The sequence below is a fragment of the Cimex lectularius genome, unplaced genomic scaffold (genome assembly GCF_000648675.2).
Source record: "Cimex lectularius strain Harlan isolate CLEC.00 unplaced genomic scaffold, Clec_2.1 scaffold11, whole genome shotgun sequence".
Lineage (NCBI taxonomy): Eukaryota > Metazoa > Arthropoda > Insecta > Hemiptera > Cimicidae > Cimex > Cimex lectularius.
In genome coordinates this window covers 1,092,229-1,117,601 of record NW_019392673.1, presented here as the reverse complement: position 1 = coordinate 1,117,601, position 25,373 = coordinate 1,092,229, and the positions used below count along the sequence as shown (strand labels likewise).

The 25,373-nt window shown below is 34.1% G+C and overlaps 1 protein-coding gene across 2 annotated transcripts in view; it reads left to right on the top strand.

The window, feature by feature from the left end:
- The window catches only part of LOC106669354, a 32,119-nt gene extending 9,980 nt beyond the window's left edge, over nt 1–22,139 (top strand). The window contains exons 2-4 of one of the 2 annotated variants that reach the window (XM_014398770.2): nt 12,149–12,241; nt 16,240–16,376; nt 21,873–22,139. In XM_014398770.2, coding sequence (XP_014254256.1) covers nt 12,151–12,241; nt 16,240–16,376; nt 21,873–21,920 — 276 coding nt within the window. In that variant the 5' untranslated portion in view covers nt 12,149–12,150 and the 3' untranslated portion in view covers nt 21,921–22,139. Of the gene's footprint in view, nt 1–12,148; nt 12,242–16,224; nt 16,377–21,872 lie in introns of both variants that reach the window. The other variant, XM_014398769.2, reaches the window with a different exon arrangement.
- The last annotated feature ends 3,234 nt before the right edge of the window (nt 22,140–25,373 follow it).

Below are 25,373 nucleotides of genomic sequence, written 5' to 3'. Positions count from 1 at the left end.
CGGCCTTTTTGGTAGAAGGGCTGAATGGAATTTAAAAAAAAAACTGAAGAAAACTTGCGGTGCGAGTAAAGTAGACTTAAAAAAGCAAAGTTGATGCATATTTTATTGCTGTTTTCTTATCTTAAAGTTAAAAAAAGCCATGCCTTTGTTTCCCACTTCTATTTGACTTCCTAGATCAGTCTAATTAAGAGTTTTTGTATAAACTTGGCATGTACGACGAAGTATTGCAGCGGCAATTTTTTCTCACAGGGATGTAACTATAAAATATATTTTGTGATCTATAATTTATAGTACAAGCCAAGTCTTTAAAAGTTTATTGACTATACAAAAAATAATCTACAAATGTTGAAGGTACTAATTCCTACGGAAATGAAATTACTAGGAAAAATGCCCTTGTCAGATAGGTCATATAAAGGATATAAACAGGGAGAGGCAATAATTCTAAATAGGTCATATTTTAGATTTTAAAACAATTAGCTCAAAATTGGTTGTTTTTGGTAAAGCGTTCAAGAGAAAAGTATGTGAAATTGCCAGGAAAAGTACGTAGTCAGATGAAGTGAAGTCAGGGTTATAAACAGGGAGAGGCGCTACCTGATTTGTGCTTTATTATAATAATATTTCTTATAAATCAGTATATTTTCGATTTTAAAGGAAAGAGCTCACCAATAGGTAACAAATTTGTTAAGGTTTGTGACGAGAGTAATAGACCGAATTCAAATAATAAATCAAAGCAAATGAATGTAAGCACTCTTTTTATTTTACTTAATACAATAAAATCAAACCTAAAATATACCTTTTCCCTTGATTTTTGAACAAAACAATAAAATAGAAAAGAAACTGACAAAATTAAAAAGCTCACGCAAGGAAAAAATTATAGAAAAGAAGAACTCACTAATATCATACAATACAGACAGAAGACTATGTCCATCTCTGCCGTATCATTGGCCCCTACTCTATACATTTAATCGTCAAGTTTTCAAGATGTAAATATATGAAATATACAGGAAAAGACCATTGTTAGAAGGAGCGACAAGCATTGCAGAGATAAAAGCAGGGGAAGATAATATGATTTAAGCTTTTGTTATAATTAATTTTCTCCAAAATCTATCATATTTTAAATTTCCAAATTTAAAAAAAAGAACAAATTGATCATGTTTTTTGGCCTTTTTGCCAAATCTATGATCAGACGCCAACATAAATCATAATTGACTAGTTTCGTGGTCCGCTTGACATTTGTCGCCGAGAAAAAAAAAATAGATTACACGACATTTGAAAACTGGCGAAAAGGAGGGAAAATTCAAAAGGTGCGGTTGAGATGGGAGGTTAGTGTCTGATCGAAGTCACGATAGCTCAAGTGGTAGAGTAGCGGCTATCTAGCCGAAGGTCGTGGGTTCGAAGCCCGCTCGTGATACTGACTTTTTTATCTCAACTAAAAACATTAATTAATTGAAAGCCATAAATCATAATTTTTTACGCATTAACCCAATTTTCAGTCAGATTTTCTCCCTTTTAAGCTTGTGTTATAATTATTTTCCCGAAACAATCGTATTTTAGATTTCAAAGCGAAAATTAACAAATTGATAACTTTATTTCTCAGCCTTTTTTTTCAAAGCCTTGATTATCAGATTTCACGAAATATCACCATTTTTCCGTCGGATTTCAAACTTTTCTGACCTTTTCAAGAAAAAATTGTATAAAATGGATAAGAAAAGACCATAGCCTGATAAGGCAACGTTGCCGTAATAAACAGGGAGAGACAGGACTGTTATTTAAGGTTTTATATTAATTATTTGTGTACCTAAATTGTTCTTATTTTAGATTTAAAAGAAAAATAATAATAGCTTACAAATCAATACTACAAATACGATCAGATGCCACTATATTTGTTTTCTGATTAATTCAACTTCTTATCTGAAAGTTAAAAAAAGCCATGCCTTTGTTTCCCACTTCTAGTTGATTTCCAAGATCAGTCTAATTAAGTTTTTTTGAACACTTCAAATAAGTTGGCATGTACGAGTATTGCAGTGGTAATTTTTTTTTTTACAGGGATGTAAATTTCAAATATATTTTGTGACCTATAATTTATAGTACAAACAAAATATTTAAAACTTTATTGACTATACAAAAAAATAATCTACAAATGTTGAAGGTACCAATTCCTTAGTTAGGGTAATACGCAGGGAGAGTCAGAACTGCGATTTGAGATTTTATATTAATTATTTGTCTACCTAAATTGTTCTTATTTTAGATTAAAACGAAAAATAATAATTGCTTACAAGTTAACAAGTAACAACTTCTTGCCTTTTTATTTTTGACAAATTAATATGGGTCAGATGCCACTATATTTTTTTCTAATTAATCCAACTTTCTGTCAGATTTGATTCTTTAGTTGAGGTTTTACATGAGAGAAATATGTGCAATTTAAAGTCTAAGTCAGAAGAAGCGATGTCAGGATTATATGCAGGGGGTTTTTATTTCGATTATTATTAACTTGGCTTCGGGTAGAAAATCGCTTCCTGATTTCATAGCGCATGTAGTTTTAGAAAATCCATAATCATTATGACGCAAAGTCAGGGTTATAAGCAGGGTGAGTTGACTTTCTTTTCCTGGCGTAGGACTTAATTTCAAACGATGTGTTTATTGCAGAAATGGTGTACTTTTTTTTATCAAATCAGGGTATTTCACTTAAACTTATTTTTTACAGGTATTTTCGTATCCTTGTTCTATTCTCGAAAAAAAGGGTTGGGAAATGTTGGATATTAGTGCAGATAAACAGGTTTGTCACTTTCAAAAATTAGAAATCAATGCCTTGAGCCCTAGATTTATTATCAAGTTAACGAGGTAAAAAATCATCCTGTTTATAATAAAGGCCGAAGTTAATGTAGAATGCGTATGTTGTTCGGAAAAAACCGCTGATGAGATCCCTGTAACTCGAAACCATGGTTGTAAAACCGTTAACAACTACCCGGGTTTTTATTGACCGACCGGTTGTTATTACCTCTATAATGTTATTCGAGCCTCTATCATCAATTTTTTTTTTAATACGTGTAATCGATTCTTCGGTATAAAATATTTAATAAGAAGGACAAAAAAATGTCACGATGGAACTAAAACAACCAAAACAGAGCTCCCTTCTGTTGCAAAGTGAAAAATTGAAATTTTAAAGAGCTTAAATTAGTAAGCTCAAAGCTAAAAGAGTTTCTTCGAGGAAGCATTACATTATTTGCCAAAATAGTAATCCTTACATGCTCCTTGTTTTATATAATCCACATTAAAGTAATTTAATAACTAATTATTCCAAACATATGTATTATACGCTTATATGTATGGATATATACAATATGTATTTGACTTAAATGCATATACCAAAATACTTGCACATTATTTTTTCTTTACTATTCCAATCAATGCTAAAGCAAATAAATCTAAAACGAAATCATGACCATTTTTGTTATTATATTACGCCGTTTTGCCCGTAATGACATTGTACGCTGTAGGGTAGACAAGGGGAAAATTAATTAATCAAAATACAGAAGGAAAAATATAATGGAGAGATTATATTTGAGATTTGTGGTGTATAAAGTTCTGAAAGAGTTTACTCGGGTGGGCTGGTTGTGTACAGAAGAACTAATAAGATTCTAAGCCATCATCTGCTCCTCGTAATCTTTCCCTGGCTTTTGGGCTGTAATTACACTACTCTCCCTCTATTTCACAGCATGCCTCCTACTCCATTTATCGAGGATTAAACTCCCCTGGTCAAGAAATGTTCCAAGATTTGACAAGGGATTGGACGATTGCTCGAGTTCTTTTGGGTCGTATTAAATCAGACTTTATATTTTATTCCTGGTCCTCGGACAAATACAATCAGACGGCCTATCTCTTTTCTTAAACTTAATTATTAATTGAACAGTAAATTAAAATTGCCTACTTGGTGGACAAGTTTTTTTTTTATATGCAATAGATTCTTGTCTGTTTTCTTCAATAATTATTAAAAATATATTATGTATCCAGGATACATATTGCATTTTCGTATATTCTTTCTTCTTACTATGCCTATATTTGGATGTTGATGATGATGAATGAAGAGGATAGAAGGTATTCCCCAAGGCACGCAGCCCTAGCCTTTTTGGCTTCCTACTTTCTTAGTTCAGTTTAATTGACCCTTCTTATGAGAAGTAGAACGTCATTTACTTTCATCGCTGCAATTCTTTTTTCCCGGGTCTTCTTGGCCCCAAGATTGTGTCTTCATGGAGCGGATTAGAAAGAGGAAGAAGTTACTAAGAGATTTTATTATACCCCAAGCATGGCAGCCTTTTGGCTAATTGTAATTTTCCTTGTACTTTAGGTCAGTTCAATTGGCTAGATCCATTGACTTCATTGAGCGGTTGCTTCGCATTAAATTTATTCTGACTTCCTATTGCGTAACCTACAAATGGGATCGTTAAATATACTCATTTTGTGTAAGTGTTTATTCAGGTGCGAGTACCCTGTATTTAGTCCCATCACGCCCTTAGTCGTTTACCCTGTCTAACTGTAGCAATGTGTTTCCAAATTTTGTGAGGTTTTTTAATCAAGAGTTTACTATGTCTGGTACCTCTAGAGTTAATCGATTTCTCGGTTTGTTTTGTTTGGTCCCATTTCGAGATGGAAGAGTTTGATCTTATTATCTCAATTATATTGGCATATAGATGGTCCTGAAGATCCTCTTATAACCATATTAACTTGTAACCAGTTTGTCTGCTTGTTCATTACCTAAATCTTCCTGGCGACGTTTTACATACGAACGCTTTTAAGGCTGCTTGGCTGTCTGATCTTAAAATAATTTCCTTGTCAGTGTAAGTTTTTAAGATTTTTTTTTTTTTGCACAAACATTAATAACTAGTATTTCAGCTTGAAAGACCGAGGTGCCTGACCCGAATGCGAAGAATGCGCCGAATTGAAGTCAAAATATCTTCCCTGGTTTATTGGCTTTCTATACCAGTTTGTTATTAATTTACCCATTTCCGTCCTTTCTATTAAGAGGTCGAGTAGGGCAGTTTCCTGTCCACCCCTCCTCTGTGGTAAATTGTAAAGCCTCATGATATGAATTCAAACAAGTTAGGATCTTTATCTTTTCTAAGTTAGGAATTATACTTAATAAGTCGTCCACATATTTCAACCTGAGCTTTAATTCAAACGGCAATTGGGTCCCAAGCCAATCTAATAAATCTGTCATGACGAGGTCAGCTAAGACTGGCGACAAAACACCTCCCATAGCGACCCCATCCTTCCTCAAATTTGAAATATCCATTCATTGAAGTGAAAGACTAAATTTTACTGGTAAGTACTTCTGTGCCCAAAACACCATTTCGTTTATTTCCCCATTAAGGTGATATTTCAATTTTTGTGCAATTAGTTTTTTCATGTTTTAATTGTTTTTGTATATGATAATAAAACAGGCCCTGAAGATGACAGTATAAAAACTGTCGAAAGCTCGGCGAAAGCCGAAAGGAAGTTTTCTCTGTGTTTGACCTCTTCCGTAGATCCTCCGAAAAGACTTCATGTTTCCAGCAGGTCGATAATCTAGCTCATCGTTACATGCTGAAAGGATGTTTCCAGGATCAAATAGTCTACATCAAATAAGTTCCTATTTTATGGAATGGTGATTTTATTTGCTATTGTTGTTGGTCCAGAATTTTTAGTCGCAATCTAATTATTTACTTTTCAGGCCTGTATGAGTTTGTCTTAACTTTTCCTTCTATATATATTTTTCCAATGGAGGTTTGCGTAGTCAATGCTTACGCACTGTCTAATTAATAATACATTAATCGCTAGCCTCTTAGTTTTACCACCAGATTAATAACCCATGGAATCTTAGGTCTTACCTTATATAGCCAAAATGCCATTGTTTCGTTTTAATAACCGAGAATTACCTAGGGTTCTACCATTTTTATTTATTTATTTATTTTTTTTTTTGGCCTTGAACTAGTGTTCATCTAGCCGTTCTACCATTGGTCTTTACTTATATTTAACTTTCAAACATATGCTTAATTTATAAAACTTTCCTAGTTGGTACACCAAAAAGTATCGGCATTTTCCATAGCTTTGTAAACCGACGCTGGTGAAGATTATCCTTTAATTATTATTCAGAAATCGTGAGATGCGGACTGGTGAGATGTAGGTTTTAGAAAAACATTTTCTTTATCGTGCCAACGTTTCGATCTTTATTGAGATCATCTTCAGGGCCTGAGATTTACAAACATTGTTTAAATTTAACAAATAGTGAATTTATACAATTCAAAAATACATTTTTATATTTCTCTTATTTTCTTTGAGTGAGTAGAAATACTTTGATTGAATTTTTTTTTTTAATATTTTTTTGGATTGAATAAATTCATTTTTTTCCACATCTTATATGTATTTGTTAAATTTAAACAATGTTTGTAAATCCCAGGCCCTGAAGATGATCTCAATAAAGATCGAAACGTTGGCACGATAAAGAAAATGTTTTTCAGAAACCTACACCACGCCAGACTGCATCTCACGATTTCTGAATAATCATCGACTAACGGTCACTAATCACCACACATTATCCTTTAAGTCTTAAACGACAAGACATGACATCTGTTTTATCTCTCTATCGTTCAAGGAAATCACGTACTGACCTGAACTAAAATAATCTTGACAATCTGTAAATCGGAAAATTTCATTCAGAAATTTAATTTCATTTACTCCAAGAGGTCTTATTGTTATATCATTGCAATTTATCATTTAAAACATTGAGCCCATCAGTACATCCCCAGCGTAGTCCATCTTCGGTAGGGAAAATGTTATGAAAGCTGATGAAATTATTTTACCTTTGATTTTTTAACCCACCTAGGAATATTTTATATATAAAACATAATATGTAGTGCTTGTAAGAAAAAGAAATTTATAAAGATGACGTGACTTCTCAAAGAAAGGATGTATAAGTACATTTCATACGAGCCCTAATATTCAACTTATAAAACATGACAAAATAGAGAAAAAAATGGACAAATGTTTATTTATTTTTAAGCTGTGCATTTTTTTCCATGGTATCCGTCATATCATCGTAAAGAAAGACATAAGAAGAGTTACAATCTGAAGGATGTCTGCCACCATTGATAACACGATATCCCCCTTTGGAATGCTAAGCCCGGCCGACCGAGAAAAAGCCTAGCCAATTTTATTCACCTACAGGATACCGGTTACTTCGAGTGTAAAAAAAATGTACGGCTGAGATGTTATATCAAATTTTCATAAACGCTACCCCTATGTCATTAAGACGTCGTAATAAAAATGTAATAAATTTCACCGCTAAATTCAGGTCTCACATCAAACGGAAAGTGCGTAAATTGAGTAATGAGTTTTTAATGAGTCTTCTTTATTACGGTGTAATAAAACCTGGTCGTAAAACCGCCTAGAACATTTAATTAAAAGTTAAATTTATTCTTTTGACGTTAGGGACAATAAAATAATGGCGATAATTCTTATTTTTGTGCGACTTTTGCCTTATTTTTGTAGCTAGGGATTTTTAATAGTACAGATTTCTTTGAGGTTTTATATATATTTACGTAAAAATATATTATTTTGCTTTAAAACGTCTTGATAATAAAATAACAAAAGTTGTTTTAGTTCTGATTCCCCTTCAACATCTTGTCATTCGTAAGGTAATTTTATTGCGCTTCCAGAAAGCTATTTTGATTTGGAAATTTCTTCAAAGATGATTTTACGTTTTTACTCAAACCCGATAGATGTTTCTTTAAATACATTTACTATTGGGTATTTTTCCTATTACTAGAAACACATGATTGGATTTATATGCAATTTATCGATGTACGTAAAGTAGGATTTGCCTCATTGATTATCTTTGAGTCTAATTAGCAAAATATAAATTTTATTTAAATTGCAATCGCTTAAAGATTATAGTTTGAATTAGCACTCAACTCTCGTGGGGAAACTACACTAATAGCTAAACGAGAAATCGTTAACTTTAAAGGAAATGTGTGGTGATTAGTGACCGTTAATCGATAATTATTCAGAAATCGTAAGATGCGGTCTGGTGTGATGTAGGTTTCATGGCCCTCACTCAGGCACTCTCAACACGACAAGAATAGCACAATTACACAGAAGACAAACACTTTGAGCTCTGAAGATGATCTCAAGAAAGATCGAAACGTTGATACGATAAAGAAAATGTTTTTCTGAAACCTACATCACACCAGACCGCATCTCACGATTTCTGAATAATTTAAATTTCATGTCATGAATATATTTGTTTTGTAGTTTGAATTGTTGTAATGTTTTTTTAATACCAATCTGAAAAACAAAATAGTTATTGAATGATTTTTTTTTTCAAATAATATTTATTTAACCGTCACTTCCAAACTAGCCAAAACACTTCTTTATCTATCCTCCATTTACTCAATTCTCGTAGGTGTACCGCAGGGTAGCCTATTCGCTCCCCTTTCATTCACAGTGTACACGGTTGATCTATCCCACGCTAATACTTTTACTTTTATTTAATTAGTTATCAATTAATTGTTAATTTTTATTTCCTTTTTTTCTAAGAAGTTGAGAAAAAAACACTCAAAACTGTGCTGAGGAGTCTCGGGGAATCGAGTTCATCGGTAACAGTCAGGTGATCTGAAGTGATTACATGGATGTGACACGTGTTACTGTCTCGAGCATATTTTATTTTCATATTATGTAAGAGTTACATACAGCGTTATTGTTCGGATCCAAAGGCAATTAAATAATTCACAATTTTCTAAAAATAATAATAAATCTCATTTATTAAATCATTTACGTACAGTGGGTATGTTAAACAATACTCCAACACGACCATCGGAGGAGATAGATAGATATTATCGAGGAGATATTATCGAAGTATGATATGTGGCAGGTTTAAGATCTATGTAAAAAAAAACCAGTTCAATTAAGAATTCTTAATAATATTATGCTTGGAACCACACGTTTCAATATTGTAAATCGATGTTCATATTTGTTATCTTTGTCAATTTTTATTATAAGTTTTGAAATCCTAACAACGTGGATCTATCCCTCGAAAGCTCGACCAGGAAACTGGACTTATTCCTGCTTTTTAAAATAATACCCCACATACATAAAAATACAAATATAGATAAGATTGGTATAAAATGTATAAATCAAATAATCTTTCTCTCCCTCTCCCTCACTCCCTCCCTCACCCTCTCCCTCCCTCTCACTCTCTCAAAGACTGTTTCCAATATTTTCGTTTTCGGATATGCTGAGGGAAAATGGTAGAGTTGCAATTTTTTTAAATTATATTATAATTATTTATATTACCATTATAAGATTCATTGGCTAAGACATTATGGGGCAAGATCTGGTAACACACTTAGTTCCACGAATAACGAATATATTTTGTAGCTTAAGCTAATTTCGCTTAAAAACTTACCTTTGAAGTTGATGTGGAAGTAAAATATCAAAAGTTCCGAGACGACCGGCATTTTTTGAGTAAGAATTAAGGCTTTAAAGACCCAGCAGAAATTTTCACTTCGCTCTTTTTTTGCTACCTCTGGAAGTAATTTTATTATGGCCATCCATCATTAAATGAAGTGTCCGGTATGGCACATCACATTAGGGATATTTGAAGGGTTAAAGTCATAAAAATCTATTAGAAGGAAAGTGGGTTTACGGAAAGATTGTCCATAAAATAACTTTATCCCTTTACGTTAAGGACTATTTTCATACAAGGCTTAAACGCACGGTATAAATAGTCAGTATTTTGGTTTACAAGAAAATTCAGGGGGCCAGTTTTGAAATATTATTATTTTCTATATTTGATTAGTGGTCATAAATGACCATTTTAGTTATTCCAATTAATTATTTTTTATCTAATGTTTGGGTTGAGATGAAAAATTAGTGTCATGAGCGGGATTCGAACCCACGACCTTCGGCTCAATTCGCCGCTGCTCTAACCATTTGAGCTATCGTGACTTCAAGTGGTTCCAGTTACGATAGCTCGAGTGGTTAAAGCAGTGGCGTATTGAGCCGAAGGTCATGGTTCGAATCCCGCTCGTGACACTAATTTTTTATTTCAGCCAAAAACCTTAGATAAAAAGAATAAATAATTGGAATTATTAGTTTTGTTTGAATAGCGGAAATAATAAGTTTTTTTTTATTTTAACCTATCAGAAAGCTCGACAATTGTCTTAACAAAGGACATTATTTTTTTTAAGTCCCGCCTCCCACGCTATATATTGACTAGAGGTATTGAGTTCTTTACAGGCCGTAATGTGATCCTGGGATATATACCTTGACCGTCCGGTTATTGGTTTCGCACGGATCCCATGGGTGTACCTCGAGCAAAATTATCTTTCCTTCCGTCCAAGCGTGACAACATAAAGCATCCCGGCTCAACCGAAAACATATCGCAAGGCATACTGTATTATCAGACTGTTTTAGCATAATAACAATGGAGAGACGGTCTCTCTAAAATTAACATCAGCCGCCTAGCAATACCATTGAGAGCTTATTAAAAACAGAAACGACACATTTTTTGGAACATTTGTACGTGTTAACGCCCCCTGAGAACCGTGTTGATAACGATTGTCTACATTTTTATTATCCTTTCTACAACATTAGAACATTTACTGTATTGAGATTTTCCTTACATTATATACTATGTATTTGAAAATGTTTTAAATAAAGAGGGTGACAGTACCTCACACTAAAATTTATCATTATCTATTAACAATTGTTAATTAAGAATTATAATTGATTAATTTTTGTTCTGTGTAGAGAGTATAGAGAAAAAAATCCGAAAGAAAAGTACTGCAAAACCAAGCAACTCTAATAATTCACTTTATATATGTTTATTTAGCTGTTCCTGATACTGTGAAATTTTTAATTATATTATAAAATACTATTATAATTACTGTTTTATACCCGACCGTTTATTCTGTTCTGAAAATGTCAGGGCTCGCCAGCCAACACGTTGCAATAATCCCCTGGGAGGTGGACACTTTTCCTCAACAAAAGACTTCATAATTGTGAGGAAAACGGACGTGTCTCATGGTTAAATTGTTTCTAAAGATATCAGGGAAAACTTAAACGCAGGCTAGTTGAAGGAACGAGGAAAACACCGCCGAATAGGTCATACAAGAACTACCCACGTTTATACTACAATTATCTCGATGTAGTTGAAAAGAAAGTAATCCTCTGGAATTAGAATTGGAATATACAAAAACAAAGATAAAATATAAACTAATCGAATGATTCTGAAAGGGCAGATTATTTGAAATTCGTGGTGTATCACCGGCCCTCCGCGTGTATTCCTTCTATTTCCTGTCTTTCTCGCGTATTTTATATTGAACTGCAGCCATTTGAGCATCTCAATCTGGTTACTGACTCTCTGCTTTTACTTATATATTACGTCGTTATTTTAAAATGCTAGCCTCTTGTTAGTACCTCAGGTTGTCAATTTAAAAATAGATACACAACATACAATACATAACATATATATATCGGTACAAACATATAAGTCTGGTCTCATTCACTCCCCCAGAGTACTCGATATTCCTCGGGGCGGGGCCGAACCCACTCCATTCGCGCTAATAACTTACTTTTGCTCCCCAGACATCACACACTCACCCCAGAGTACTCGATATTCCTCGGGGCGGGGTAAATAACCCCTTCCATTCACGCAAATAAATTACATTCATCCTTGTGTATTAACATAAACACCACACAAAAACTTCAGACACAACACAAGCACAGCACAAACACACATAAACTATATACATTTGAAAATCCCTATAGCCCTGAGGTACCGGTACAACGATTTGTGCCCGCTGCCGTGCCCCAAGACTACGCACAGGTCCGATGAAATTCCAAAATATTGCCTATAAACGTCGAGCCGTCTACAATTGAAAAGGTGCTCGACTGTTACGCTATCCTTGCATAATGGGCACCTTTGCGGTCGCTTTCCTGCTAGAAGGTGCCCGTGCGTAATTCTTGTATGACCTATGCGTAGTCTTGTCAGTATGACCTTTTCCCTTTTTGACCCATTTTCCGTGAACCATGGAAAATGCAATATATAAACGCATAATATGATTTTTTGAAAATTTTAAAATTCTATAAAATTTCTATTCTTTGTTTTTAGAAATGAAGATAGCACTACCTATGCTAGGATGTCTTTGTGCGTTGGTGATCCTAATGTCACCTGAAGCGACCACAACATCTTTAGACTACGACAGTAAGTATGCTTGAATGTAATGACCTCTAATTTCCTTGTTGCATTTGACAAAACCTGGAAAATGAGTTGGTTTATAGTTTCCTGATTTCTGTTTCCCCAAAATTTCACCGCTTCGAATGGTCTTAAAACTTTTTAGTTGAAAGAGGGTTCCCAAAAATATTCTTAAGGATTTCAGTCATTTAGGGGGTGCTACCACCGAAAATAAGTACTGTTTATGATGAAGATTGTATGCAGCAGCAAGGTCTGATCAGTTTCCATTGTAAAGTTAATCACAAACCAGTGGTACAAGAGAGCCTGAATCCGGTTGAGTGAAGTTGATTTCTTAAACTCCGTGGCGACTCTATCTGTATTAGAAGCCATGGGTAGAAAAATTCTCGAATAATTAGCTGTGCTCGCTCTGTAATTTAAATGTAAGAGAGGATTCATTTCTTGGGTAAGTCTACAATTCAGGAAAACTTGATTCGGCGAGAAACCTGCTGAGGGAAGAAATTTTCCCGTTTCTAACTGGACAGACTGATGTTCGTCTCTTAATTAAGTACGCCCGAGGTTATCAGATGTATAAGCGTTCCTGTATCTTCTTTGTTTGAAATAATTCATGTTTTTCTGTTTAGATCAATGTGGGAATAGTCTCTAATTAGGAGAACCTTTATTTTTTTATGTGTGGTGATTAGTGACCGTTAGTCGATGATTATTCAGAAATCGTGAGATGCGGTCTGGTGTGATTTCAAAAAAACATTTTCTTTATCGTGCCAACGTTTCGGTCTTTATTGAAATCATCTTCAGGGCCTGGGATTTACAAACATTGTTTAAATTTAACAAATACATGTAGGATGTGGAAAAAAGTGAATTTATACAATGCAAAAAAAATATTTTTTATATTCAATCAAAGTATTTCTACTCACTCAAAGTGTTTGTTTCTGTGTAATTGTACCATTCTTGCGTGTCGTGTTGAGAGTACCAGTGTCCCAGTGAGTTATTGCTATTTTATGTTTATATACGTTGGATTTTGAAAGGGTGGGGAAGAAAGTCGGTATAGAAAGACATTTTTGTATAAGGCGTCCGCTTCTTTGAGGTGAAAAGAGCCGACGAAGGGATAAAACGTTGGTAATGGTTCGGCCTGATTATCCTTTCAGGATTATAAAGACGGGGATAAATAGAAAAAGGAAAGCCAAATTGTTGAAAAATTAGACTATGTGAAAAGTATTTGAGGTGTGGAATGTGATGAATGTTTTATATGTTATAATATGTTTTGTGTGATGTGATGATATATGTATGTTATCTATATTGAATTTTATTAATGATATTGGCGTAGCTGCGACTGAGTTTACATGTGTCTGTTCTGTAATTGAAGCTGTGTTTATCTCTATTGATGTAAACCATTTCTAAAAAGTTACGTTTATGTTTGTTTTGTTCTGTGTGTAATATTTTTGGATTGTTGAGGTCGAAATTGTTTTTGTGTTCAAAATGGTGGGTAGCGAGTGCTGTAGGATTTTGCTTGGGTTTTTTGCAATCATAGATATGTTGTTTTACTCTCTTGCCCAGATATTGGGATGTAAGTTGCCGGACAGTTTAAACAGTTGATTTTGTAGATTAGGTCAGATTTGTTTGTTATTGGTGTGGGATCTTTAATTTTGGAAAAAAGTGTTTGAATTGTTTTATAATTTTTGAAAGCTATTTTCAAGTTATCGGGCGAGAGAAATTTGTTTAATTTTATTGTGTGATAGGCCGTGAATAAATGACATGGGAATGTATGTTGGTTTGTTTGTATTTGATAGATTTGATGTAGTATTGTTAGGAATTTGTTGTTTTTAGTGTTGAGTTGTAGTTGTTGATTATTCTGTTGATTATGTGTTTAGGGTAATGATTGTTATGGAGGATCTGTTTGTATATCTTTATGTTCTTAATGTGAAATGATTCATGGCTTAGGGTAATCATTCTGTGAAGTAACCCTTTGGCCGTGTTTATTATTGTATAAAGAGGATGGTGAGGTGTAAAGTTGAGGTAGCGATCAGTGTTTCTTGGTTTTTGATACCAATCCGTGATAAATGTGCCATCTGATTGTTTTATTACGATTGTATCTAAACATGGTATAGTTTTGTTGTTTTCGATTTCATGTGTAAATTGTAAGCGTGGGTGAAAGCTATTAAATGTACCTAATGTAGTTTGAATTTGATCTGTGGGAACTGCTGTCAATATATCATCTACGTATTTAGTCAGGAAGGGTAATGTGAAAAGGAAGTTGTGGTATAACTGGTTTAATATATATGTGTCTGCAAGTATCGGGCCTAGGTTGCTACCATGGCTATGCCAATAGTTGTTTGTAAAATTGATTGTTGTATGTAAAATATCCGTTAGTACAGCAGTGTCGAACCATTGTTATGAACGTGTTCTTTGATAGTCTTGTGAGTGGTGTTATGTTGGTCCATTTATCTTTAATAATGTTTAGTGTTGTGTCTATTGGAATTTTTTTGAACCAGATGGCACACTTTTACCCACATCCTACATGTATTTGTTAAATTTAAACAATGTTTGTAAATCCCAGGCTCTGAAGATGATCTCAATAAAGATCGAAACGTTGGCACGATAAAGAAAATGTTTTTCTGAAACCTACATCACACCAGACCGCAACTCACGATTTCCGAATAATTTATTTTTTTAGTTTTGCCACTTTATTCAGTTTTTACTTGTTTATAAGTTGCAACGAACTGAGCAGACTCATTGCTTTAAAAACTACTTATAAATTCTATTTAATTATTAATTAAGTTTAATTATTATTATAATCGTAATATTAGTTCAATTGATATTATGTCAAGAGCACTATCAATAGGTGACCCGCGGAGAACCTGACTCGGAAAATGGGCTAATTTACCGTACATAATGCTTTATAGATATCTCCTCTTTTCTTACTATGTGTATGCTGAGAGAGAATGTATTTATTAGCGTAAATGTGTAGTGTGAGAGAGAGACTGATGGCGAAATACTAAGTACTCATCTACCCCCAATTAGATTAGTTATGTAATATAGAAGAATATCATCTATTCTACCACCCTAACTAAGTGAATGGCATGTAAATAGGAGAGAGTGTATTTAAGAGTGAGAGGTTTGGATTGAGGCTGGTTGCGTTGGGGGATGAAATAACCTAGCTTGTTATAGCCCCTGGAGCACAACCTGTACGGATAAAAGGTCGGACACCGGACTGCCAACACCCGTGGTGGGTAATTGTCAAGGCCTGCCGGTAATTCATTGTAAATTACACAAACTGTGGAGACGTGATAGGCGTGGGTATGTTATGTACTTTCGTGTGCGGAATTGAGCTTATATGAGCCAGTAATCAGTTACACTTGGTGGCAGCGTCTGGAGCACTTAAGGCATCATGTGTCTTGATGGTGTGGTCCCAGTAACCAGCTGACGACAAAATTACGACATCATTACAAGTTAATTGTAACATTTAAATTAAAACATCTAGACTATTAAAAGGTCCGAGTCATTGAATATTTTAATGGCGCAGTTAAGTCCATCTTCTTACATTAAGGCTAAGAGGTAAAACTAATTAAAATTATGCACCATGTACACTAATGGTGCCACTTTAAGAACAATATTAAAAACGATGGACCTTAGTCGATTATTTTAACAACAAAAAAACAAGTTAGATATAATATAAAGAAAAACTAAACTAATTACTTTATTTTGCTATATAATTTGATTTTTAATTATTACGTCTGGAAGGCAAGATTGTCGCTTTTATTGCTTAACCGGTCTAATAAACCGCATTGCAAAAGCAGTAAAGCCACCCCAGATGCCGGTTATAAAACTTAGCGTCGTGGGTTTATCATTAGAGACAAACAAATTAAATTAAGTTTAAATAAAGCAGTTTGTCTGCAGGTGAACATAAATAGAAATCTTATATAAGAACAAAATAAAACGTTTTTCTTGTAATAAATGTTTAGATGTTATTGTTAAAAACGTTAATAAAATTAAAATAGGTTTCGATGTTTCAGGTGTTGGCGACTTGTACGAGGGCCTGAAGCGAGCAGCTTATCCAGAAAGGGTGTACAAGATGGAAGAGCGAAAAGATAATAGGACGCCACAGCTAAGACTACGATTCGGACGAAGAAGTGTTCCCCTTTTTCCTCTGGTGCATATACAAGTCTAAATAAAACAATTTATATATAACAAACGAAAATCGAATTGGCACTAAAGTCAATGATCTTTTTTATTTGGGTGCTGACTGATATGATCTATGAGAATCTGATATATTGAGTGTCACAAATAAATATCAACGGAACAACTTTGAAAAAGCAACAACTACCTAAGAAATTGCTTAAATTCTTAAAAGAGAATGTACTTTGAGATACAAAGGTTGTGACAACTCAACCGAACTCTGGATCTATTTTTGCTTCCCATTGCTTATACCCCTGCCAATAATTAAAGTAAATGAATAAATAGATCAAAAGAGACCCAATGTGCTAAAAACCTACTTGCTGAAGCATACCAAAGACGTTTTCACAATCTGACTTAAACGAGCATTGAACTTTGCTTGAAAACAAAACAACTTTGCAATAACTAAAAAACAAAATCAATGCTAAAACTAAACTAAAAACCAAAATATCAACTACCTAAGAAATTGCTCCAATTCCTAAAGGAGAATGCAGTTTTCAAGGTAACGAGATTGTAAGGAGAAAATCATACTTTATGTGTGGTGATTAATGACCGTTAATCGATAAATCTAAGAGGTAAAAAATCGATACATCTAAAGTGAAACAAAAATTTATATTTAGGTGGTCTCTAGATGAGCTAAAAGGAAATTTTATGTTAGTTTTAAGGAAAAAAATTTATGACCTAGTTTACTTGAAAAAATTTGGTGTTTTGAAGTTTTTGGTTATTGATAAACTTTGATATCATTTATTATTGTTATTATTTCAACATACATAAAAAATACTATAAAATGATATATTCACGTAGTTGATATGAGCAAGTAGAACGGCGAAATAAAAATAATAAATAACGGTAAATTTCAACATAAAAAAAATTGGCGAAACCAAGGCCTATTCGCAAGAAGAGGCGGAGGTAAAATCGATAAGTCTAAGAGGTAAAAAATCGATACAGCTAAATTCAAACAAAAATTTATATTTAGGTGGTCTCTAGATGAGCTAAAACGAAATTTTATGTTAGTTTTAAGGAAAAAATTTATGTCCTAGCTTACTTGAAAAAATTTATTTTTTGGATTTTTTGGTTATTGATAAACTTTGATATCATTTTTTTTTTAAATTTAGAAATCGTGAGATGCGGTCTGGTGTGATGTAGGTTTCAGAAAAACATTTTCTTTATCGTGCCAACGTTTCGATCTTTATTGAGATCATCTTNTGTTATATGTAAACAATGTTTGTAAATCCCAGGCCCTGAAGATGATCTCAATAAAGATCGAACGTTGGCACGATAAAGAAAATGTTTTTCTGAAACTTACATCACACCAGCCCGCATCTCACAATTTTTAAATAAATATCGATTAACGGTCACTAATCACCACAGATTTGATATCATTTATTATTGTTATTATTTCAATATACATAAAAAATACTGTAAAATGATATATTGACGTAGTTGATATGAGCAAGTAGAACGGCGAAATAAAAATACTAAAAAACGGTAAATTTCAACTTTAAAAAAAGATGAGCTAAAAGGAAATTTTATGTTAGTTTTAAGGAAAAAAATGTATGACCTAGTTACTTGAAAAAATTTGGTTATTGATAAACTTTGATATCATTTATTATTGATATTATTTCAACATACATAAAAAATACTGTAAAATGATATATTCACTTAGTTGATATGAGCAAGTAGAACGGCGAAATAAAAATACTAAATAACGGTAAATTTCAACATAAAAAAATTGGCGAAACCAAGGCCCGTTCACAAGAAGAGACGGAGGTAAAATCGATACATCTAAGAGGTAAACAATCGATACATCTAAATTCAAACAAAAATTTATATTTAGGTGGTCTCTAGATGAGCTAAAACGAAATTTTACGTTAGTTTTAAGGAAAAAAATTTATGTCCTAGTTTACTTGAAAAAATTTGGTTTTTTGAATTTTTTGGTTATTTGTGTAGAGATTAGTGACCGTTAATCGATAGTTATTCAGATATTGCGAGATGCGGTCGGGTGTGATGTAGGTTTCAGAAAAACGTTTTCTTAATCGTGCCACGTTTCGATCTTTTATTGAGATCATCTTCAGGGCCTGGGATTTACAAACAATGTTTACATTTAACAAATACATTTTGGATGTGGAAAAGTGAATTTATACAATGCAAAATATATTTTATATATTCCCAGGCCCTGAAGATGATCTCAATAAAAGATCGAAACGTTGGCACGATAAAGAAAATGTTTTTCTGAAGCCTACATCACACCCGACCCCATCTCACAATATCTGAATAACTTTTTGGTTATTGATAAACTTTGATATCATTTACTATATTATTATTTCAATATATATAATAAAATACTGTAAAATGATATATTCACGTAGTTGATATGAGCAAGTAGAACGGCGAAATAAAAATACTAAAAAACGATAAATTTCAACTTAAAAAAAAAAATGGCTAAACCAAGGCCTATTCACAAGAAGAGGCGGATACGTATCCGATATTTTGGAGTGTAGAATGACCAACAAAAAAGTTGGGTCTAAATCCGTGACACACCAACCTGATCGTCACCTTGTAAGTCGTAGTGGACCCAGTATATCCTTCGCGTTTGAAACATAAATTTCGTTCAAATGTGCTGATTTTTGACTTCTAACTGCCTGCAACCCTGACGTCATTAATAGTTCGATACGTGTATTTCCAACAGGAGTTAAATTCTAAATTATGGACTTCAGGTGGGGTCCTGATAGAAACTTAGTGAACACACATACCAATCAAATCAAAATTAAATGAAAATTGTGTGAATAACGATATTTTAAGGGGATTGCGTCTTAAAGTTATACTAATAAAAAAGGTTCTTTTAATGCCTTAAGTAGAGGTCTTCTTTTGTCCCGTTTAAAACTTCTTTTACTTAATCTTCTGCTGTCTTTATCCACGACAACGTCACTCGCCGAGTTTTATTCACAAAAGCGTACAAAATCTTATCCAATATACATATCATATTGTGACATTCTCTTGTCGACATTCATTGTGTGTTTACGTGAATCAATCGCTGTCTGTTCCAGTTGTATCACATCATCGGGGCTCTGACAATTTTCCATAATTGTTTTATTTAAATAACAAGCCTTGGCGTTAAATTTGAACGGTCCTATTGTCGGCATCAGAATGACGGGCAGTGTTTGATGCGCGCGTTCGCCGGAGCGTGGCTCCTTTTCACCGCCGATTATGTAAATCCATTGAAGACGCATCAATCATTTGAAGCATGATATATAGCCCTGACATTGTGAAGAAAGTGTACGTGTCTGATTGAACTGAAGCTAATTATTTTCTTAACGCATGGCGACAGGGCCGATTAAATTTTCCATCCAATTCTACCAATTTCCCTCAAATGCAATCGATCAAATAGTGGTGTAAAGTATCAACATCGTCAAAATTAATTACATATTTAATGTCTTTCGAGTTCAAAACGTGAGATTGAATTCCACTTCAAAACTATATATGTTTAGATGGCGGTTGACTTTTCCCAGCAATATTTATGTTGCCATCATTTTCCATAAACTGGAAAAGAAATAAGGACTGAAAGCTTCTTATCGTCTGTTTTGACAGACTCTTCCTTTGCTATCCTTCATCTCCATGCATCGTTCGAGATAGTTGGTTCCCTTATAGGAAACAACCCCGTCGACATATCAGCTAAAATGATTTACGTCAAGTAATTTTTTTTTAAGTTTATAAAAAGTTTCATTGCATTTTTTGTTCAATAAGCAACCGTATGATTAAATAGGACATTTTATGATTTTTTAATATATATTACGAAAAGTAAACAAATTAATAATGTAAATTAATACCATGTTTCAAAATTACTTTCAAACAGATTTTAAAACTTTCATCTTCGCTTACAATTCACACATGAAGTAGAAATATAAAACAAAATCAATTAGGGTTTTTAGTTGAGATGAAAAAAAGTTAATGGCAAAAATTTCAAAATTTTGAAAAATGGCAAAAGGAGGGAAAACTCATAAGGTGGGGTTGAGATGGGGAGTTGATGTTCGAGTGGATCAAGGTCACGATAGCTCAGGTGGTAGAGCAGCGGCGTATCTAGCCGAAGGTCGTGGGTTCGAATCCCGCTCGTGCCATTAACTTTTTTATCTCAACCAAAAACCTTAATTAATTGTCATGTATTAATTGGTCAAGCGGACCCCGAAAGTAGTGAATTAATAAAACAAAATACCATTCCTGGACACACTTGTAATAAGACAAACAGATGGCACACTAATTACAGATTGGTACCAAAAACCAATGAACACTGATCGCCAGCTCAATTGTACATCACACCCACACACAATATTAAACACGGCATGTACACAGATCATATCTCTAATCATGAATCCTTTCACCTAAAAAACATTCAAACCAAAAATCAAATCTTACATAACAATAACTACCCGAAAACCATAATCAACAGAATCATAAACAATTATAACCCATCACTACGGATCATCCATCACCACGAGTCTGGTCATAAGCAGGGAAAGGCAAGACTCAGACTGCCTCCAGTTATGCGAGTTTTTCCTGTACAAACGCGAACGACGATCTAGAAATTAGATTATATTATCACTTTCTACAATGTGACAAAACCTTGCATTATAATCAATTAATTAAGGTTTTCAGTTGATATAAAAAAGTCAATGGCACGAGCGGGATTCGAACCCCCGATCAAGGTCACGATAGCTCAAGTGGTAGAGCAGCGGCGTATCAAGCCGAAGATCGTGGGTTCGAATCCCGCTCGTGACACTGACTTTTTTATCTCAACTAAAAACCTTAATTAATTGAAAGATATTAATTGGTCAAGCGGACCACGAAAACTAGTGAAATGAACCATTGTGTTGCAATCAAACTCCGGCTTTTATCCATTTTTTAACCTGCGGGTAGATCTGATGACGTTTTATGATCTCTTTCAAATTTCTTTTTAAAAAATCGTTTTTTCATCAAGTATTCAAATAATCTTTAAAAATAAGTGTGCCATTGATCAAAAACAATCAAAGAAAGGTGACGTGATGTCGGGGTTATAAGCAGGGAAAGGCGCTCTGACGCTTTTATGTTATTCTAATTTTACCTGTTTAGAACGTAAACAACCAACAAGAGCTCTGCCTTTTTTGCTGCAGTTGCTTCATACCTGTTAATCAAAGCAGATTATTTTTATTTTAAATATTCAATTTAATAAACTGAATTATACAAACATTATAAAACTCGGAGCCAAAATCTTTTTCTTCTGAAACGAGTTCAATATGCAAAATATCTTATAACCCTTCTTCTTAGATAAAATCTCTTTCCCTTGCGGCCAGTGCTACTAAATATATTTAAAAATATTTAAAGGTCGAACATTGGTAAAAATGAAGTTTTTCTTTCAGGAATATTTGTTTTTTAATTATAACAAATCAAATAATTTAATGTGTTGATATTTACAATCTTAATTCTATATTGTATGTTGCAGGAAGAAAGACGTCTCGACCAGTCAAGAATGGATTACTTCAGCAACTAACAAATATTCAGTTTATTTGATTTTTAGTATAGGAATAGCATGAGCATGTTGATTAAAATGCAATATGTCATATGGTTTTCAAAAATAATTCATAATTTAGATGTCGTCTTGGTATAAAACGTAGTTGTAACACTTTTTGCAAGCCCATTGTTAATAAACAAGGTCAATTTTATTCCAATGTTTTCAATTCAATATAATAACCAGTGTTTGAACCATTTATGAGTAGAAAATATATTATTTTTAATTAAAAATGTTCCTTTCAAAGCCAAAATAAAAAGATAAAAAATTATGAATGAAAATAAGTAATTATCCTCTTAGTTATATTATAATATTTTTTTATTGTTTTTCATGGAATCTACTCGGTCCAGTAAAAGCAAGAAGAGAGAGATTTTAGTATAATAATTATTATTATTATTTATAAGAAAATGTGAGAAACTAAGGAAGCATGCAAATAAATATAAAAATCAAAGAAAAGATCATAAAGAAGATGAATGATGAGATTAGCGACCTGAGGAGAAGGCGAGATTCTGCCCGTAGACGCTCCAGGCGCACTGGTCACCCAGAGGATCGTTTACGGAATTTAGCTCAGTCTAAACTCCGAATGGCTCAAGGCTATTACTTCCACGAGGCCAGGTCTTCTGTCCCCCGATACCAAGTCCATGTGGAACTGCGCGAACTCTCTGCACCTCATGCCAAACCACCCCTGTCTTCCCTGATGAATTTAACGCCCATTTTACATCAACATCACAATCTTCCGGTCCCAACTACCCTATTTCCCTTCCTAGCTACTCTCCATTTGATCCTAACAGTTTTTAGATATTTCACCCAACGCACTAGTACTTCCATTAAGCGGATCCGTACCGAGGCAGTTGGGAGTGACGGGATACCCATAAAACTCATTAAAGTGTATCTACCTTTTATCCTTACAATCCTTCTACATATCTACAATTTTTCCTGGTAAAACGCCATTTTTCCAAAATCATGGAAGCAGGCGATTGTAAAACCTCTAAATACCCAACACCATTTCTGTGGTTCATGGAGGAGAGTTATCTTTTTTGGTGGTATGCAGATGCAGAAACCTCTAAATACCCATCACCCCTAACGATTTCTGTCCAATATCTATCCTCTCTAACCTAGATAAACCCCTAGAAAAATTAGTCTATTTACAAATGTCTTCCTATTTAGAAACTTCAAATTTCCTTGTCCCCCTCTAATCTGGTTTTCGTCCTGGCTTTTTCACACAATGTCCTAAAACTGACTGACATACAGAAGGCTACTGACCAATGTAAAATTATAATTCTTGTCCTCCTGGACTTCTCCAATGCCTTTGATAGAGTAGATCATTCCTTTCTCCTTGCTAAACTCAAAACGTAATCATTCTTCCGCAGTATCCACAATTGGCTTCAATCCTACCTTTCACAACGTTTCCAAGTCCCCAAATAAGTCCCCATCACTTCTGGAGTTCCTCAAGGGTTAGGTATCTCTGCTTCTCTTTTTTGTTGCTACATTAACGACTTTCCTAATTCCGTAAAATATTGCTCCCACTATCTTTATGCAGACGACTCCCAAATTTGCCGTTCTTTTCCACTTACTGACTTACTAGCTGCTATTGTAAAAATTCAGGAGTAATTTAATAAGTTCCTGGGCCACTAAAAATGGGCTTACGCTTCATGTAGAAAAGACTCAGGCCAATGTGTTTGGATCTCGTCCACTCCTTCAATCCTTACTTTTATCCCTCCGTTTACCATTAACCATCACCCTATTTCTTTCTGTTCCACTGTCAAGAACCTTGGGATTGTACTTGGCCAGACCTTACCTTGGAAGCCTCATATTTCCCAGATCTCCCGCCGCTGTTTTTCCACCCTCCATCAGTTCCGTTGTGCCAGCCATCTTCTTCCCATTAGTACCCGTAAACACCTAGTTTCCTCTCTAATTCTCCCACACTTTGACTATGGATGTGTGGTGTACGGGGACGCACTGGGGAGCGGAATAATAGACTTAAGCGCTTAATGAATTGTTCTGTACGCTTTATTTACGGCTCTCCAAGGAGGTCCCACTACTCCTACTAATATGTACTTTAGTCTGAAGTGGTTAAATCCTTCCCACCGCAGGCAATACTTTCTCGGCTCCTTCCTTTACCAAACAATGTCTTCCCACTCCTCTCCTTATATATATGATCTCCTAACCATTAGGTCTGCGGTACACAACCGTCATACTCGTTTTAGCTATTCTGATCTCCTAAACACAGAACTATTGCTTTCATTGTTCCTTCCTCATCCGTTCATTCAGCCTCTGGAATTCCTTCCCTACCCCTCTTTAACTAACACCCGTCTATTTGATTACCTCCTGTCAATACAACTAAGCACCAGTTACCGTAATTGAAAAATTATTATTAAATCATCTGTAATGTTCATAATTGTCTCTTTTAATTTTATACAGTACATTTTGAGTATAAGTTTAAAATGTATATATTTTATAATTGTTTTTTGTAACTTTGCAATTGTAATTGTTTTTTTTTTTTTTTTTTTTTTTTTTTTTTTTTTTTTTGTATATGTGTTGAGCACGAGTCTAGATACAGTTCTATTATGCTTTAAGCCCCTGAATAAAGTTTATTTATTTCTTCTTCTTCTTCTTCTTCTTCTTCTTAAAGGAAAAAATAATATAATTACAATATTTACCCACTATTCAGAGGAATACGTCCATATTAAACACTAGTCACTTGTACAAACAGATATTATTTTTTTCGGTTATTTTATATTAAAAATAAAAACGAAGTAGAGAGGAGTCAGGAGATATTGTGCAGCATGGACGTCTCGAGCCGAAGAAAGCGAGAGAAGCCTACGCCCTTCCGTCCGGTCTTCTCCCGGTAACGTGGCTCTGATAACGTCCTATAACAAATTTGATGTTGCCTCCAATTTCGTCATAAAGTATACAAATTAACCATTCACATACTTTTGTAAAGCTCCCATTTAATGGGACTAAAAATTCGTAGGCATGATAGACTTTATCATCGATTCTTTCCACGCATGGCCGAAATCCAAATACCTTTGCATCTGCTTACCACCAAAAAAGATAATTCTCCTCCATAAACCACAGAAATGGACACTGCTTTTGACAAATGCAAAAACATAATACAATAGAAAAATATTAACTTTTCTTGATCCCACCGCAAAATTATCCTTAAAAGCTGACGCGTCGAACATCGGAGGCGTTATTCATCAAGATCAAGAAGAATATCCACGACCCTTAGCCTTCTACACCAGGAAGTTGATAGCAGCTGAATCCAAATACTCCACATAGATCGTGAATTATTAGCAATATACTCAACCACAAGAAACTTATTTATTGGAAGGTCACACCTTTGCAATCTTCAATGGTCATCGTGTTCACATTTGCGATTGTGATTACGCTGAGCCTGCAAGGAAAACACCAAAGCACTGCCGCTAATCTGAT